Source organism: Myotis nattereri, assembly GCF_964212035.1.
Source record: "Myotis nattereri genome assembly, chromosome: 7".
In the NCBI taxonomy this organism is placed as follows: Eukaryota; Metazoa; Chordata; class Mammalia; order Chiroptera; family Vespertilionidae; genus Myotis; species Myotis nattereri.
In genome coordinates, this window is record NC_138082.1 from 22605639 (window position 1) to 22623782 (window position 18144).

Sequence of the window (18144 nt, forward strand, 5' to 3'; positions counted from 1 at the left end):
CCCGGCTCTTACGCTTAGCTTATTTGCGTCATACGTGGCGTAAGAGCACTGTTTTAGCAGGGGACCTACCCACCCATCCCTCCTCCACCAAATATGTGCCTCACGAGAATTCCCACTTGGCCCTCTCCCTGACGACATATGCTTTTCCCTAAAGACCACCGCCTCTATTTCCCAGCCACAGGGCTGGCAGAAAGGGTTATAGCTGGAGGGGGACCAGGAAAGATACGCGAGCGGGGGAGACTAAACCCTAGGATGAGGAGCATAAAGTGACCACAAAGGTATCTAAATTAAGAGCGGGAATGGTTCTCTGTGTGCGCCTGGATTCCAGTGCTTGCAATGCCACCTACTGAGGGTATAACTTTGGGCAAGTCGCTTAACCTCTATGCGCCCTTTCCTGATCTGTAAAATGGAAGTGCTAATAGCACCTCGCTCGTGTGGATCGCTTGAACAGTGATTGCACGGTCACATACTAAACACTTGGTGCACACTTGCGTTCCTTTTTAGCCTTGACTCTCCTTTCTTTCGCCCTCTTCCACCTGGAGTCTATTAAAAAAATGGCCCATCTGCAAAATACTGTATCTCCCATTGTTCCACATCTCTCCACATTCACTATCCCATCTAAACCACTGTGCTCTTTCCTCGCGACTGCTGCAGCAATCATCTAACGACTGTTTGGCTTCCACTTTTGTCACCCAATGAGCTAGGGAGTGAGCTTTCTGAAGTTCAAATTTGATCACTTTACTCTCTTGCTTTTCAGTAAAAACTTTCTAAAATACAAAAAAATGATAGTAGTGCATAGTAAACACTCATGCACTCACCATCTAGACTTAACAGTTATTGGTATTTTGTCGTATTTGCTTCTTTTTAGTACTTAAAAGTAAATAATACACATTTTCCTTATAAATGTTTCAATATGCAACTCCAAGAAATGTATGTTCTCATAATCAAAATGCTATTATGACATCCAATAAAAATTTCAATAATGTCCACTATTATTTGATGCTCAGTTCATATTCAAAGTTCTCAAATTGTGTTTTAAAATGCCCCTTTCAGCTGTTTTGTTCAAAATAGGAGTCATAGACCACCATTATGTTTGGTTTATTTTCTTAATTCTGTTCAATTAGCATAGACAGAGTTCCTCCCCTTCCCCATCTCCAATTTTTAATATTTTTGTGTTGAAGAGATGAGGTCAGCTTTTCTTCTGACTTTGTCTGGTTATTTCCTCATGATATACTAGTATTTCCCCTGTATATATATTTCCATTTTATTTCCTATAAACTGGAAGTTATGCCTAAAGTCTTGATTGGATCAAATCTAAAAAAAAATTTTTTTATTTTAAAAATATATTTTATTGATTTCTTACAGAGAGGAAGGGAGAGGGATAGAGAGTTAGAAACATTGATGAGAGAGAAGCATTGATCAGCTGCCTCCTGCACACCTCCTACTGGGGATGTGCCTGCAACCAAGGTACATGCCCTTGGCCTGAATCAAACCTGGGATCCTTCAGTCCACAGGCCGACGCTCTATCCATTGAGCCAAACCAGCTAGGGCAAGTCTAAAAAATTTTTAAAGCAAAATGCTTTATAGGTGATGATGTATGCTTCCAATTGAATAATTTGCAGAGGAGAGTTGACATAGCCTTATTTCATTTTTACTTTAAAAAATGTGACTACTAGAAATTTTAAACTTACATATGTAATGAAATATTATATTTCTACTGGACAACCACTGACTTTAAAAATTCTTTCTTTTCCATTCTCATCAGAACAGACAGCTGGAAGAAGTTTGTATTCACATAGCAGCAGAGACAGTGTATTCACACTGTCTTCAGCTGTAAGGAAGAGTTTATAGATAATCTTTTTTAAAAACTCCTCACCCAAGGGTATTTTTTCCATTGATTTCTAGAGTGGGTGAAAGGGAGGGAGGAGAAGGAGAAAGAAATGGAAGGGAGGGAGGAGGGAAAGAGGGATAGAAACATCAACATGAGAGAGACACATTGATTGGTTGCCTCTCCCAGGCATCCCTACCAGGGCTGGGGAACCTGCAACTCAGATACGTGCCCTTGACCTGGAATCCAATCTGTGACCCTTTGGTCCCTAAGCTGACGCTCTAACCATTGAGAAAAACCAGCCAGGGCAATAGTCTTAATTTAATGTATTAAATGTACCACATTTTACTTTATTTTTAGCACTTTTGCTTCCTTTTTAAGAAATCTTTTCCAACCATTAGGACATGACGTTATTATCTCATACTATCTTCTAATTGCATCATCACAAAGTTTTGCAAAGTAGGAGATCAGGAAAGTGAAATAAAACAATCAAATGGCTTAAAACTTTGGAATAAACTTCATTGTTTAATTCTTTACATTGGCCAATAATCTCCCTGGATTCTATTTGTGTGTATGTTTTAAGTTATGAATAAAAGTAAATTTTTCTTCCACAAGGGTACCCAATGGTTCCTGAACTACTTATTGAAAAGACTACCCTCTCTTCTCTGCCATCTTTATTATAAATAAAATGTCCACATTGCATGTCTATCTCTGGGCCCTTTGTCTCATAGATCTACCTGTCTATCCTTTCATCAATACCAAACTTTTAAAATTACTGTAGCTTTGCCAAAACCGGTTTGGCTCAGTGGATAGAGCGTCAGCTTGCGGACTGAAAGGTCCCAGGTTCGATTCCGGTCAAGGCCATGTACCTGGGTTGCGGGCACATCCCCAGTAGATGTGCAGGAGGCAGCTCATCGATGTTTCTCTCTCATCGATGTTTCTAACTCTCTATCTCTCTCCCTTCCTCTCTGTAAAAAATCAATAAAATATATTTTTAAAAAAAATTACTGTAGCTTTATACTGAGTCTTGATATCAGAGCAAATGATCCTATCTCCTTTTCAAAATCATTTTTTATCATATTTACTTTTTACATTGTTGAGAGGTTCATAGGTTATTACTTAATAATAACTTATATTCAGTAAAGTATACAAACTTATGTTTCTAGCTGTACAGTGATTATTTGTATATGTAAACAACTCTATTACCCCTTAGAGACACCAAATCTTGATACCTACCCATTTGCTTATACCTGTGAATATCCAATGAGTAAGAGTACTTTGAAGTATAAAGCTCTGCATATAGGATATTCCAGTGTTCTGTTGGGCTGAGCATGGATGGTCAGATTCACCCACTCTCTTTTAATATTTTTCAGTTCCTAGGAGCAAACTGGCAAGAGCCAGTCAAAATAGTTAATATGTGTACACGTTGTAGCACTTCTCTGTTGATTCTTGGGAACAGGATGAGTGAGAGAACCCTGGCAGGGGCTGTAATGTTGGAGGCGAAGACCCTCATAAAACCGCAGGGTGCAGGCCAGTCTGACATGGAAGGGTGGGCAACTAGACCACACAATGTAGCTAGGTGCGGGCTGGGAAGGGTAGTCTCACCCAGCTGTAGTCTCACCCTCACTTTCCCCACTTTAGGAATGGCCAACAAGAGGAAAACAAGACAGACCAACCTCCTTCAGCACTAAGGAGCTGTGCTCCTCTCACCCCCACCTCCTTTCCTGGTCCCACCTTTCTCATTTCAGAGGCCCTGGCCAGGTCCAAACCCCACCCATCCTGCCTCAGGACAAATAACAGAAAGAGTTTGCATGAAAGTCCACTTTAATGACCCAGATTTGGCTCATCCTAGAACCAACCTCTTCGCCCCCCTTTGGAGGACAATGGGGAGGGCAATGGCGTAGAGCAGTTTCACACAAGGTCTTAATCAGCGACAAGGTTGCAGCCTACGATGGGGGGCGGGGAGCTCAAAGAAGCCCTAAAACGAGGAGAAACAAAGGGTTGGAATAAGTGTGTGGTGAGGTCACCCCTCCCTCATCCACTCTCCTTCCCCCAAAGCTTCAGTAACACCTGATTTGAGTAAGCCCAGTGACTCAGCCCACCAACCGCCTGTCTCCTTGGCTCCCACACATAATTCACCCTGGCTCCTGTGATTCTCCCTTGGGCTCAGGTTGGAGAAGAATGACAGCACCTTGTTTGCATTCGCAGAAGCACCATGGTAACCAGTCCCTCACAAGTGGGTCTGTCACTTGGCTCTGAGTGCATTGACCCAGCAACCAATCCAGGCTTAGGAAGCCCAATTGCCACCTCACAGGAGTGGGAACCAAGGGATCCAGTTTCCTAGGAGAGCAGGAGGGGCTGGCAGCCCCCTGAGATGCAGGCTGCATCTGGATGGAGTGGCCAGCTGGGGGTGCTAGTTCCACTGCCACTACCTGAGTCCAGGCCTCCTCAGTCTCTCCTGGACCAGGGTGATGGGCTCCTTACAGGCCTGTTTTACTCCTGCTCTTCACAATCCATTCCCCAGCAGCACTAGACTGGCCTTTTAAAATCATATATCACATTATGAAATCCCCTTCCTTAAAAGTTCCCTGTTAACTTGCCACTACACTTAGAATAAAATTCAAGTTTTTTACCATGATCTATGAGGCCCAGTATGGTCAGTCCTGGGCCTACTTCTCCCACATAATCTTCTCCCCCTGACTTTTCCATCTGTTCCTCTAACATGCCATGGTATCCTTGTCTCAGAACACTTGTCATTGCAGTGCTCTCTGCCTGGGAGGACTTCCTTTATATTTTCCTCTGGTTGCCACTTTATTATAATTCAGGTCACAGTCCCTTAAAAAAGACTTTTGTCAATGTGGGGTTGTCTGATGTTTGGAACAGCCCAACCCCCACTGTGGTCCCAGAGAGGAAAGGCAGGCTGGTGGGGAAAGGGCTGGGTCCAGACTTGGCTCTGCCATGAACCCGCTATGCATCTTTGAGTAAGTCCCTTGTTCAGCCTGGGCCTCAATGTCCCATCTAGAAAGGTAGATGGTAGTGCTAGACGCGTGTGTCCAATCTGGATTCTGAAGAATTCAAGCATCTCAAGGAATTAACTCTGAACTTTACCAAGTGACTAGCCCAGGCCAAAGAGTGGTGTGTGTGTGTGAGTGTGTGTGTGTGTGTGTGTGTGTGTGTGTGTGTGTGTGTGTGTTTTCCTGGCTGAGAATGTAAGGATTCCTGGCCCTGGAAAAACTCAGCTAGGGCCAGGGGTTGGGACTAGTCCAAAGCAATTAGATGATAACTTCTTTCAGGGGCTACTTCTAGAAGACTCTGCTGGGCCCCTCCCAAGAGTGCTCAAGGGCAAACAGCCCACCCATCCAACTCCACCCCCACTCGCATATCACCTCTTCTCCATCAGGTGAGCATGACAGGAAGTTTCAAGTAGAGACATTTGAAGGAAGCCCATTCTCAGATCAAACAGCCCCTCACTATCCCCACTCCCCTCACATCTGGCCAGGCCCCAGCCTCTCTTCTCCAGCTCTTACTCACCTTGAGGCACAATCTGCTGGAGTACAACACGCAAGTTCTGGAAGATCGGGGGGTAAGTCCCTGGAAGGGCCAGAGCTGCCCCACTCCCACTTGGTCCTGGCCATCTAAAGGCCAAGTGGTGGTGTCAGCAAGGAGCTGGGCCAGAGCCTTTCCAAATTCCACTGGAAGAACAGCAGCTTCCTTCCACTATGACCCCGTGTTTCCTGGTCTCTGTCCCCTTCGCCAGATCCCCTCCTCCTTTCAAGGGCTCCTTCTTTTCATTTTCCCTTCCCGCATCACCACCTGCCCTGTGTTTCAGCCCCTGCGCCTCGCTCACCTGTGGTACCAACTTCCAGGTAAGAATCAAGCTTACAGGCAGAGTAGCTTGTGGAGGCTGAGGTAAGCAGAGACTCATACAGCTACACTCATGGAATACAAAACCAGGTGGACAGGTGGGGCCCGGGAAGCAGGTGAACTGCATCTCGGGAAAGGGTCTGAAGCCTGAAGGGTATTCGAGAGGAGGCCTGGAAACTTTATAGGAGGAAGTATAGGGTTGGAGTGTCTGGACCCTTGTCCTGAAGGCCACAGTTAGCCCAACTGAGCCTAGGCAAAGGACAGAAGGTGGGGAGGATAGTCCCTAATGCTGTGCAGTTAGATGTGGTAGGGGTGGCGGAGTCCTTTTTTTCCTGTAGTGGAATTATCATGACCCATTATGTACAAGTCTTAAGAACAGGGCATTCTCCCCAATCAAATGGATCCTAATATCAAATTCCTGGCTTTAGGAAGGAGCAGAAACTCCAGGATCCTATTGAGAAAGAAAATAATTTCTGGAAGGGAAGACCATTCTCTGAGGCAGCGCTTTTGGGATTAAAACCTTCTGGCCCTTTAAATGCAGTTCCTCATGTTGTGACCCAACCATAAAATTATTTTCGTTGCTACTTCATCACTGTAATGTTGCTACTGTTATGAATCGTCATGTACATATCTGATATGCAGGATGGTCTTAGGCGACCCCTGTGAAAGGGTCGTTCGACCGCCAAAGGGGTCGCGACCCACAGGTTGGGAACCGCTGGATTAATAGGAAAAGAGGTGGCTTGGGCACCCTGGGTCAGACCCACAGGACGCCAGGTGCTGTCCGTGGTGCTGAGAGGTGCCGGAACCAGGAGGCGGCTGGGGCGGTAAAGTACGAGGTATTCCCACCAGGCTTGACGGTCCTCCGCCGCCCCGCTCTTCCCCCCGCAACTCCGCTCCTCCCCCCCTGTCCCCCGCCACTAGGCCTCCTCCCCCAATTCTTCGTCAGTCCTCGCCCTCGGCCTCTAAACCCAAGCACCCGGAGGGGAGAGCTGGCGTCAGACCAGGCATTGGCGCCGCCTTCCCCGCGCCCCGGGCGAGAGTCCTCGAGGCTGCGCAGTCGGTCTCGGGCCGCTCGGAGCCGAGTCTGCGCGGGTCCCGGCCGGCGCGGAGCCGAGCGGAGGGGAGGCTGGACCCTTTCGCTTGCCTCGCTGTACCCTAGCGTAGCCCTCCCCTTCTTAACAGAGCCGGACAGCGGACAGCAGGCTCCGAGGGCTTATGAACAAGCCCTGGCTCATCTCTCGGCCCAGATTCTCCCCGGAGCCAGGACCCCAGGACCCGCCATCCCTGCTCCTGTCCCGAGATCCTGGTCCCCTGCCTTCCCCTCGGCCCCGGGCAGCTCTTCTCCGGCCATGCGGCGCATCTTCCTTCTCCTGCGGTCGCACAGATTCCTTGACCCATTTTCCCGCCCTCCTCACGAACTTCCAGTTTATCTCTTTCACGTCCCTAAACATATTCTTTGCCTCCTAAGTCCTCACCTCGAGGCCCCCTGCCCCACTTCTTTCAGGATCGCTCTCTGGCCCTGCCCGCACTTCCCAGGGTTCCTCCTGACCGTGGCCACTAATGTCTCTGCAGCCCCCTGGGCGGCTGTGCAGCAGCAGGAAGCAGAAGGAGCGCCCGGAGCCCCCGGAGCCCCCAGGCCACTGCGGGCGCCGCGTCCTCCCAGGCTCGGCGCGCTCCCCACCTAAGCCTCGGAGAAGGAGGAGACCGCCGCCGCCGCCGGAGCGGCTAAGCTGGGCTGCGGCTTTCCACCCGCCTGCGTGGCTGATCTGCACAGCCCTCTCTTGGCAGCTCGGCCAATCGCAGGCCGGCCTTGCCCCTGGGAACACCTACCCAACTCCTTCTTCCGTTTAAGGGTCCCACCTCCAGGCTCCTGCTCCTTTTTTATATAAATCAGGTCCCGGACTACCGCCTCTATTCTTGACCCACAGTAGAAGAAATGGATTGCATGTAAGATGCGGCTGTGAATTGTACTAACCTCATACATTTGTCGTGAGGATTAAATATGAACAAGGACTGGACAGTAGACGCTCTGTATTTAGTTTATTTTTATTATCCCTGATGCTCACTTTACCCTCATCTTCCTGAAGATCTTCAGCACACATGGATTTGAAATGCAAAATACTAGTATATTGCACATCTATCCACTTCTCTCCACATCACTTCCACCACACTGGTTCAAATCACTGTACTCTTTTTGGTAGAGCTATTGCAACAACTAACTAGCTAATGAACTAACTGTACTCTTGCTTCCACTCTTGTTTGGTTATAGGTTAGTGTGTGAGCTTTCTCAACCCTAGACTGGCATTTCGATATTTTGTTTATTAAGCTTAATTTTTATTATGAAAAATGTCAATGTTAAAAAAGAGAAGAATCTAATGAATGCCCACATACCTACCACCCAGACTAACAATTATTTTTTTTTTCAGACTAACAATTATTAAGATTTGGTCACAATTGCTTCTTTCTCTTGGTAAAGTACTTAAAAGTAATTTATAGACATCATGGCATTTCACTCCTAAATAATTCAATATGCATCTCTTAGAATTAATGCTACAACTGGGAATTTTTTAAGGTTTTTGGTATTTATTTATATTTTAATTTCAATGTGGTCTGAGAACATGCTTTGTATGACTTCAATTGTCTTGACTTTGTTTCATAGCTCAACATATACCCTCTCTTGGTGAATGTTCATGTACATGTGTAAAGAATATTCTTTTTTTTCAGATACAATTTTAAATTTAATTTTAATTGATTTTCACAAGAGAAAAAGAAAGAGAAGTTGATGGAATTGCTGAGTTCATATAAGTATTTCCTCTAGACAAGAGATACTTCCCCTAAAATATCGCTTCAAGGTGGAAAAAAAAAAAAAAAGAAAGAAACTGTGAGAACATTAAAGGTTGAAGTCATTATGATTTTTTCCAAGGACATATTTTCATTTTTGTTTGTAAAGATCAGCGGTCGGCAAACTCATTAGTCAACAGAGCCAAATGTCAACAGTACAACGATTGAAATTTCTCTTGAGAGCCAAAATTTTTAAACTTAAACTATATAGGTAGGTATATTGTTATTAACTTAATTAGGGTACTCCTAAGCTGGCCTTTGCTAAAAACATCCTCAATCTGATTGAGGTACGTTCACTGAGGTCGACCCCTTCCAACTCTCCCATCCACACTCGTATACTTGTTTCGTCTATCTCCTTTTGTTCATCCTCTCTATATGTCCAAACCATCTCAACATACCTTTCTCAGTCTTCAACACTACATCTTCTTTCACTCCACAACGTTCCCTAAAGTTAACTTAATAAACTTTACTTAAAGTTTTAAGTCAACTTTGCACTGTACGTGAGCGCCCGCATGTGGTATTTTGTGGAAGAGCCACACTCAAGGGGCCAAAGAGCCGCATGTGGCTCGAGAGCCGCGGTTTGCCGACCACTGGTATAGACTGACCTCTTGTGAAAGATGAGTTCATTGGCCCAGCCACACGGGCATGAACAACACGTAGTTCTGACAATATTGAAGCCCTTCTGTACCAGTTAGTAAATATCGGCCACTGGACTCTCCCCAGGGCTCTCCCTCTCTCCTGGCTGCCCCATCCCACCACCAGGACCAACTCGAACTCTCATCTCCCCGGGACCCAGAGCTACAGGGGAAAGGGGACTCTGGTCCTGCCTCCCAGGTGGGCACCTTCAACACACACCACTTCGGCCCCAATCAGCTTAGTTTCCATCTGTTTTATATAATGGCCATCAGGTAAGGCTTTGTTTGCAGAAAGTCTTCAGTGTGAAAACCATTAGAAAACCCCTGCTCAAGGTCAGCCCTCAGGCCCGTGCAGGTTTGCCCAGTCCGGGATTTCTGAGACTGGAGGCTTTCTCCCAAACACACTAGCTCCTTATGAAGTCAAGTGCATGTCTGCATCCTGGTATAATTACCTTGCATCCAAATGGGCAACAGACACAGGCCTGCGGGTATGGCGAAGACCCCTGAGTCGGCTCCAATCGGATGAAGCAGAAGGTGCTGGAGCCCAGGCTCAAGTGGAGGTGGCAGGAAGGGAGTAGGCTTTGCTCCGTGCCCAGCCCTGTGCCAGGTGCTCACAGTCCAGATCCGCTCCAATCCTATGAGAGGTGTTTCTTTGCTCCTATCCTCCCTCCCTTATTCCCTTCCTTATGGATTTCCTGAGCACCCGTCTGTGCCAGGGGCTGGGGTACAAAGGCAAAGCTAGCATCTCCAAGACCTCACCGCCCAGTGAGAGCATCATCCAGAAAACAGCTGTGACTGGGGTGGGTGCAGGGGGAGCCCCAAGTGACTCAGGGAAGGTTCTCCAGTGGAGTTAAAGCTGAGCAGGGATTTGAAGGATGAGGAAGGGCATTCGAGGTTGAAGGAACTGCATGTGCGAAGGCAGGGAGGCAGGAAACAGCCCGTGTGGTCTGGGAACTGTGGGAGGCTGATGGCGCCCAGGCCCAGGAAATCTGCTAGGTGACGTTGGGGTCCCAGAACCCACTACCTGGACCCTCTGCCTCCTTGACTTCCTTTGCTCTCGGCTGCCTGGCCAGGAAGAGGCCCCGCCTACCTTCACAAAAGAAGGCTTTGAAGCTGGAGAGAGGAAGTGAGTATGGAGGGGCCACCTGGTGTGTATTTTTGGATTGCTTCTCAGAAATCTCTTTCTCCTCCGACACCATGGCAACCAGGCAGCAGCTGGGGGTGCCACCTGTGAGCTGGGCTGAGTTGAGGGGGAGGTGGGGTGGGGGTAGGGACCTCTGCTCCCCCTCTCTGAGCCTCAGTTTTGGCATCTAGAATATGGGCACAACAACCCAGTTGTTGGCTCCTGTCAACCCAGGTGCTCCAGGAAGCAGAGGCCCAGGCTGGAGTCATTAGGGGGAAGCCTGGGAGGCGAGGGCAGGGCTGGGGAGTACTCTGCAGCACCCTGCAGCTGGGGGCTCGGCAAGGTGGGGAGGAGTTCCTGAACCACGTAGCCTGCACTTCCCACCAAGCAGCCTGCCCTGGTGTGCCCACTGCACTGCCACTGCTGAGGAGCCCCCGGGGGAGTGGGAGACAGGGCCGAGGCACAGACACAGGGGTGAATCTCCCTGTGAGCCCCTGCAGTGAGAGGTCTAGGGGGTCTCCCTGGGGCACAGGGCTCAGCTGTTCCCAGAACCTGGTCAAAGCCCCAAAAGGGGCAAGGAGCGGTCTATTTCCTGAAGCTGCTGCTCCGGTGACTACAGATGGCCTAAACAAACAGGAACATGTGCTCTCCCCATTCTGGGGCCAGAATCTGAAATCAGGGTGTCTGAGGCTGTGCTCCCTGGAAGGGCTCCAGGGGAGGGTCCTTCCTGCCTCTTCAGCTCCTGGGAGCTCCTGGCCACACTCCTTCCATTTTCACATAGCCCCTCCTCCATCCTCACTCGAGAAGGACTTCTCAAGTGTGTTCACGTGGACCTGCCCCCTTGTTCACGTGAGCACTTCTGCCTGATCACGTGGCCCCGCTCCCTTGAGACCTTGGATGGTCTCTGTTTCCAGGCTGCTACCTCCCTGGTTGGCTGTCTGTCCCTGCTCTCACACCTGTCAACAGTCCCTTTGCCAAAGTCCTTCCAGAAAATTGTTTGTGCGTGCTCTTTCCTGCTGGGACTGTGACAGCTGGGATTGAAAGGACACGGGAGAGCAGTGGCCCATCCAGAGTCCATGCAAGAGGTCCAGAGGAGCCTATGGAGTTCCTGGAAGGCTCGGGGAGGGAAGGATAGTGAGGCCGATTAGGGAGCAGAAAGCCCTCAGGACAAGTGGGGTACACACACAATCACCCCACACTTCTGTGATGAGCAGCTGTGGCCCATTGTACAGGTGAGGCTACTGCAGCACAGAGAGGGTGAGCAACTTCCTCAAGGGCACACAGCAGCAAAAGGTCAGAGCTAAAAATGGAACCCTGGGCTACCCACAGCCTATGTCTCCTTTACCTGTGACCCCTGGGTAAGCAGCCCCTCACCCTGTGGCCATTTGCTCTGATGGGCTTCACCTTTCCCCCCACTCCTCCTCTTCCACCCCCAGCAGACAGGGGTCCTGTCATTGCACAAGTGCCTCTGGGCAGCTGCTCTCTTTGTCCTGTGGTCCCTCCCAGCTGGTAACCTTGGCAAAGTCCTGCTGCATTGGGGGGAGGGCCTTGTGTGGAGAACGCCCCGCCTCCCCTCGCTGTCTGTGGCTTAGATTGCAAAGTACCATTATTTTTCCTGTGTCTGGCTTCCAGCGCCTGCCTCCCCTGGCAGATTTTGTTTTACCTCAAAAAGAAATTGATTTGGGGTCTGCAAACCGCTGACTTCCTGCATTCGCTCTGTGAGACATGGCTCTGTCCCGCTGCCGCCTGGTCCATTTCCCTGATGCAACCCCACCTCTGTGGTAGCAACTCTCACCCCCTGGAGTCCCCATTCAGCCTCAGCTTGTCGCTAGCCCCCCAGGTCCTGCCTGCAGCCCCAGGGTCCTCAAACCAGTCTGGGAGGGGCAGGTGAGTTGACCCTGAAAGGAGTTTTTTGGGAAAAATAGGAATTTTGGGGGGTGAAATAGGCAGGTTTAGGAAATTTTAAAAATTAAGGGGTCCATGGAAAAAACACAGGGTTACAGAGTTGCAAAAGGATACATTTCCATAAAACAAGGGAGCAGGGAGCAGAAGTTACATTTCCATAAGACAAGGAAGCTGGGAGTAGGGAAAGGTACACATTTACAGAATAAAGGGAAGGAGGAAGAACGCCCAGAGGGAATAGGAGAACAATGACGAGCAGAGGCTCACGTGTCCTGTGCGACGTTCGACCTTTGAGCTCAGAAGTTGCTATAGTGACCAAATCAGAGGGGGTGGTGACCAATCAGAGGAGATATCAAGGCACACAGATCTGCAGCCTTTATAAACCGCAGGGAAGAGGGACTCGGTGGGACTCGGTGGGAGTCTGTACTTGTTCTTCAATGAATTTCCACCTTTACTATACCATCTTCCATCTGTGATTTCAGTCTGTGATTTCATTCTTCAACTCCAACGGACCAAGAGCCCGGGAAAAGCCATCCTGCCCAGGGAACACCGCGCGGTCCAGTCCAAAATTCCCATCTCAGCCCCTTAGAGTGCCGGTGGTTCTCCACCTTCCTAATGCCCGACCCTTTAATGCAGTTCCTCATGTTGTGGTGACCCCCAACCATAAAATTATTTTCGTTGCTACTTCATAACTGTAATGTTGCTACTGTTATGAATCGTAATGTAAATATCTGATATGCAGGATGTATTTTCATTGTTCGCGACCCACAGGTTGAGAACCGCTGCGAGACAGCGGGGTGCAGACACCAGGTGGGCACCCTGCCCCCGGGAAAAGCCATGACCTCTGCTGACGTCCACCTCCTGGAGGGCTCGGCCTGTGCAGTGTGGCTACCAGAGGGGACCCGTCTGCAGAGTGGTGGGCGGAACAGGCCTCCCAGGGCAGCTGGGTGACCACCTGGCCCCAAAGCCATAGTTCAGCCTCCCACCTACCCTGCGGAAGGGTAACCAGGTGTGGTTTCCACCCAGTCCAGCTGCCTGCTTTGGGTTGCTCAGGAGGTGGCAGATGCTGTCTCCCTCTGCTGGGCCGTTCCTATCACTGCAGAAGGTAGAGTCCTCCCTGCCGCCCAGCCAGTGCTCACCAGGAGCCAGCCCAGCACATCATTCCCATTTCACAGGTAAGAACCAGGCCTCGGCGCTTCTCGGCCAGGATGGAGCAGAGCTGGACTGGGAATCAGGACGGTCTCTGCAGCTGATGTGCAGAGACCCCATTTTCACGAACCCAGGAGGCTCCAGGGCCCTCTGTGCATTTGTAACTGTGGATATGTCCCTGTATTACCAGAGGTCCCTTCAGCCACAATCTGGAAGGGGTGGCCAGAACTTGTATGCAGCCTCTAGGATGGGAGCCCTCTGCTCTTTCCTCCACATGCTGCAGGGACATCCTGTCAGGCGCTCCGCTCAGAAACAAGGGGGTACCTTGCATCCAAATGGGCCACAGAAACGGGCCTGTGGGTATGGAGATGACCCCTGAGCCGGCTCCAAATCAGATGAGGCAGAAGGTGCTGGAGCCCAGGCTCAAGTCAGAATATCTGTTCTGCAATTGTTGGTTTTAGTGTTCTATAAATATCAAGGAAGTCATGTTGATGAATGCTCAGTGTTTTCATATCTGTATTGATTTCTGTGTGCTTGAACTATCTATTATAACCTAATAGATTTGTGGAATTGTCTATATTCCCTTTAGGTTCAATCAGTTTTGCTTTGTTTTTTTTGAAACTGTCATTTGATGCATCCACAGTAGGACTGTTATGCCCTCTTGAAAAATTGACCCTTTATCATTTTGAAATATCCCTCTATCTCTCTAGTAATGCTGCTTATCTTAAGCCTACTTTTTCTGATAGTGAGATGGCCACAACAGCTTTCTGTTGGTTAGTATTTTCATGTTATATATTTTTTCATTATTTTACTTTCAAGTAATCCTTGTCATTATATTTAAAGCATATCTCTCTTGCCTGGCTTGCATGACTCAGTGGTTGAGCGTTGACTTATGAACCAGGAGGTCACGGTTCGATTCCTGGTGGGGCACATGCTCGGGTTGCGGGCTCAATCCCCAGGAGAGGGCGTACAGGAGGCATCCCAACGATGATTCTCCCTCATCATTGATGTTTCTCTCTCTCTCTCTCTCTCTCTCTCTCTCTCTCTCTCTCTCCCCTCCTCTCTGAAATCAATAAAAATATATTAAAAAAAAGATTTTCTCTTGATTATATTTTACATTTTCCTGCTTCTTTACCAGCTAATTTTTTCTTAGGCACTGGATCTATTTGGTTGAGCTATGGTAGAGACTTTGAATGATCTTCCTTTAAAAGGGTGTTGACTTTGTTCTAGCAGACAATTCAATTTTGGGCAAAAAACTTGAAGCCTGGCTAGGACAAGAATAGTTCAGTCCTGTCTTAGTCCAGGAATGTAATCCTTAGTCCTGGGACTTGGGATTTGCAGTTCACCTTGGGTGTGGTACTTGTAGGATTTCAATAAAAACCCCAAGGTGTTACCAAATCCCTCTAATTTTACAGGCCCTGGACCCCAAACGCTCTCTCTAACACTGTGGAAGCTTCCAACATTTCTGTTCAGACATTTTACTTTTTCACTAGGTTCCTTGAAATCTCTCTGTAAATGTGCCATTGAGAAGGCAGCTAAGACTTTGAGGGAACTTTGCACATGGATTTTGGTTTCCCCTCTCTGTAGCTCACTCGTTTCCCAGATGTCTCCTTCAATTTCCAGCTGCTCTGGTGTTTCGCCAGCCTCTGCTTCCTGGGTCAGTCACACTGCCACTCTCTGCATGAGCCGTATCTCCCCCTGTGCTGCAGGCAATGGTAGGTGAAGTGTCCTCAGGGGAAAAGCTTGTTAAATGTGGAATGCATAGAATCCTTTTTTCAAGGATTATATTTCACCTCATTTTTCTTGCTTTTGGCTGGTCTCCATGCTTCCATACAGTTATTTTTATATTTTGTCTTGTTAGTGGGAGGGTCTGACACAAGTGATTTTGTCACTCCAGGCACTGGAGGTTTATCTTGTATCATTGATGTGTGTTATACATAATATTTTTAAATTATTGCATAAATAATATGAGGCCTAGGAGCAAATGAGTGTGAACATTCTCTGAGAAGTATACTCCTACAGGACACAGGGACAGATACTCTTTGGGTAGGTTGAGCATAGGTGGGAGTGCTTCTCTCTCCACTTTAAGATGTCAAACTACCAGGGAAATAGCTATGAAAATGATACTGTGTTTTGGTACTGTGCTTCTTTTTGGTATTTATTGGAGGGGCCCTAATTCTGAGAGCAATATTCTCAGAAGACCAAGCAGATCCTCAAGCCTTTTGAACTTGGGGTTCAAAGGAAGTTCCTTTCCCAAGGGGAAAAATGACTATCATAAGTGTGGCGGATGGAGGGGTGGGCGTGGTTGAGGAAAGATTGCAATTCATTTGTGGTCCTATTCTGCCTTACATTCACAGTATGAACGATGTCTGGAAGGAGGAAGGGTTCAGAAACCAGGCCTCCACCCTCCACCAAGAATCCATTCTACATCCCGCCCCAGAGTCCCCTCTGTTCTGGTCCTATGTAGTTTACTTCAGAGGTTCTGGCTGGAACCCACCTGCCCTGGCACCAAACAAGACCACAAAAAGAGTTTCGACAAAAACCACTCAAAAAATTCAGAGGTAGGTTGTCTGACTATCTCCTCTGACTGGCAATGCGGGGGGGGGGGGGGGGGGGCGGCGGGGGGGGGGATGGGGATGCCTCAAAGTTTTGCTCAGTGAAGGAAACAGTTCAAGGCAGCTCTAAAATGGGAGGAAACATGGGGTTTGCAATCTGTGTGCTTCTGTGCTGGAGGACTCCCCCTCTACAACATAAACCTCCCCTCCCCAATAAATGACGTGCTCTAATAGCAGTCCTGATTTGGGCAAGTTCTGAGGCAGAGTGACTCAGCACCTGCCTGACAGCGGGCCTCCCCTTGGCTCCACGTCTGATCTCCTTTTCTTTAGGTTCAGTCAAGGACCTTGACCTGGAGAAGAATAGGGTTCCATACTTTAGCACCATGGCAACCAGCTTTTCTGTGTGGATCAGTCACTTAGTGATGATGATGTCACCCCAGCGACCAATCCAGACAGATGAAGCATAGTTGCCATGGTGACAGGAGTCAGAAGCTGTTTCCTTGGAGAACATGAGAGTCTGAATTCCCCCTGAAGTTCAGGCTGCCTCTGGTAGAGTGCATGACCAGCTGGAGATGCTCAGCTCTACTGAGAAAGCCCCATCCAATCCACCCAATGTCCCTGGACCAAAACAATGCTTCCTAACAGGTCGATCTGTTCCACTCTTGCCCTCTACCAACACATTCTCCAACAGTGCTGGCCAAAGAGCATCTGTCCCTGTGTCCTGTAGGAGTATACTTCTCAGAGAATGTTCACACTCATTTGCTCCTAGGCCTCATATTATTTATGCAATAATTTAAAAATATTATGTATAACACACATCAATGATACAAGATAAACCTCCAGTGCCTGGAGTGACAAAATCACTTGTGTCAGACCCTCCCACTAACAAGACAAAATATAAAAATAACTGTATGGAAGCATGGAGACCAGCCAAAAGCAAGAAAAATGAGGTGAAATATAATCCTTGAAAAAAGGATTCTATGCATTCCACATTTAACAAGCTTTTCCCCTGAGGACACTTCACCTACCATTGCCTGCAGCACAGGGGGAGATACGGCTCATGCAGAGAGTGGCAGTGTGACTGACCCAGGAAGCAGAGGCTGGCGAAACACCAGAGCAGCTGGAAATTGAAGGAGACATCTGGGAAACGAGTGAGCTACAGAGAGGGGAAACCAAAATCCATGTGCAAAGTTCCCTCAAAGTCTTAGCTGCCTTCTCAATGGCACATTTACAGAGAGATTTCAAGGAACCTAGTGAAAAAGTAAAATGTCTGAACAGAAATGTTGGAAGCTTCCACAGTGTTAGAGAGAGCGTTTGGGGTCCAGGGCCTGTAAAATTAGAGGGATTTGGTAACACCTTGGGGTTTTTATTGAAATCCTACAAGTACCACACCCAAGGTGAACTGCAAATCCCAAGTCCCAGGACTAAGGATTACATCCCTGGACTAAGACAGGACTGAACTATTCTTGTCCTAACCAGGCTTCAAGTTTTTTTTGCCCAAAATTGAATTGTCTGTTAGAACAAAGTCAACACCCTTCAAAGGAAGATCATTTAAAGTCGCTACCATATCTCAACCAAATAGATCCAGTGCCTAAGAAAAACTTAGCTGGTAAAGAAGCAGGAAAATGTGAACTATAATCAAGTCCAAAATCAAGGCACTGGTGTCTGGTGAAGGCCTACTTCCTGGTTTATAGAAGGTGCCTTTCTGCTGTAACCTCACACGATTTTGGCCTTCCCAGCCTCTAGCATCGTGAGAAATAAATTTCTGTTTATAAGCTACCCAGCTGATGGCCTGAATAGAACCAAAAGGTGGAGGAAGGATCAATTGGCTCTCTCTGCTTGAGCCAGACATCATGTTCCTGGTTCTCAGGCCTTTGAACTTGGATTGGGACATCTGGAGCTGTATGAGCTGAGCAATGATGGCTCGATGGCTGGTCTCCCTTTCCCAAGGGCAAACTCACCACTGGCATCAAAATGTTAAATGTGCATAACCTTTGGCTGCAGAATCTTTGTGTGGTTTCTTGGGTCAGGGCTGACATGACTGCTCTGTCGGGGACCCTAATGCTCAGGGGACACAGTGACCATCAAAAAGCAGAGTAAGGTCCCAGGCCTGCCTGACCTGGGGTCTGGAGGGATTTCCTTCTACAAATGGAAGAAAACCAAGACACATTTGAAAGCTGTGGGTGGGGATGGCTGTCATTCCAGCTGTGAGTTCACCTCGCTTTTCACTGCTTTCAAAATGATCTG

General features: G+C 48.1%; 1 protein-coding gene across 1 annotated transcript; it reads right to left on the reverse strand.

Annotated features, from left to right (window-relative positions):
- Window positions 1-3637: 3637 nt before the first annotated feature.
- On the reverse strand, window positions 3638-7676 carry RESP18 (regulated endocrine specific protein 18; the record flags this gene model as incomplete). Its single annotated transcript, XM_081096002.1, has 5 exons — window positions 3638-3806; window positions 5360-5463; window positions 5676-5757; window positions 7168-7427; window positions 7523-7676. The coding sequence occupies 5 exons, from the start codon at window positions 7674-7676 to the stop codon at window positions 3756-3758; spliced, it is 651 nt and encodes a 216-aa protein (XP_080952128.1). The 3' UTR covers window positions 3638-3755.
- Between the last annotated feature and the right edge of the window lie 10468 nt (window positions 7677-18144).